At 52.3% G+C, this 1,131-nt stretch overlaps 1 protein-coding gene across 2 annotated transcripts in view; it reads left to right on the forward strand.

Annotated features, from left to right (window-relative positions):
• Nucleotides 1-347: 347 nt before the first annotated feature.
• si:ch211-195b15.8 (dual specificity protein phosphatase 8) overlaps nt 348-1,131 on the forward strand; it is a 14,381-nt gene continuing 13,597 nt past the window's right edge. For both annotated transcript variants that reach the window (XM_034894899.1, XM_034894900.1), the window contains exons 1-2: nt 348-666; nt 901-995. In XM_034894899.1, the coding sequence (XP_034750790.1) occupies nt 903-995 (93 nt within the window). In that variant the 5' untranslated portion in view covers nt 348-666; nt 901-902. The remainder of the gene's footprint in view (nt 667-900; nt 996-1,131) is intronic.

Below are 1,131 nucleotides of genomic sequence, written 5' to 3' on the forward strand. Positions count from 1 at the left end.
CTCCCCACAGCTGCAGATACTCCACATCTGTCTCATCTGCCTGCTTCCAATCATCTCCACACAGCTGGAGATAGTCCACATCTGTCCCATCCTCCTGCTTCCAATCATCTCCACACAGCTGCAGATAGTCCACATCTGTCTCATCTGCCTGCATTAAGTCATCTCCACACAGCTGCAGATAGTCCACATCTGTCTCATCTGCCTGCATTAAGTCATCTCCACACAGCTGCAGATACTCCACATCTGTCTCATCTGCCTGCATCCAATCATCTCCACTCAGCTGCAGACGTGACCGTGTGCGCATGAGCGCTGAGTGCTGCGACGAGCCAGAGAAGTCCCGCTGTGCTCGTGGGCTGGGGCTGACAGCGCAGAAGCCACTGCGCGTGCGTGAGGCTGCCGAGGCATTGATTGGCTGACGATGACATCACCCAGCCAAGCTCTATTGTGGGAACGATGAGCTCATCGTTTAGAAGGCAGATGGTGTTCGCAGAGTGAGGACAGAGGACTGTCAGCACACCTGGGACAGACACTTGGACAGAGACTGGGCAGACCCTGGGACACACACTGGGACAGAGACTGGGACAGACCCTGGGACAGAGACTGGGACTACTCTGGGCTTCTGCTGCAACAACAGGACTGCCGTCCATTTCCACAGGGACACTAACAGTGAGTAATAATAATATTAAATAATAGGCTAGGCTAGGTATATTTATAAAAAAATAAGCATATTTTTAACATCTGAGGGTTATTTTCAGATAGGATCTGTGTGCTAACAGGCTGTGTGTACAGAGGCTGAGATCAGGAAGAGTTACCACTGTCCCTACGTCATCAGAACACTGAAACATGTCTGCCACTGTCTTTAACGCCTGCAGGTGTCCCCTGTCCCCTGTTGTCCTCCAGGTATGGTCTGGTCCCGGCAGAGCGAGGCGGAGCGGCCCGCGCTGTCCGCCATCCTCCCGCAGCTCTACCTGGGAGCGGAGAGCGACGTCACGCAGGTAGGACCCGGACCGGGACTCTCACTCGTCCGTGTCTAAATACTCAGAAGGACGGCTTGTTTTATTTAAGTGAGAGGACAGCAAAATGTCCTCTAGCAGCAATGTTATGTTATTATTGTGACATGGTATTGTTATA

This window comes from Etheostoma cragini, chromosome 15 (genome assembly GCF_013103735.1).
Source record: "Etheostoma cragini isolate CJK2018 chromosome 15, CSU_Ecrag_1.0, whole genome shotgun sequence".
NCBI lineage: Eukaryota > Metazoa > Chordata > Actinopteri > Perciformes > Percidae > Etheostoma > Etheostoma cragini.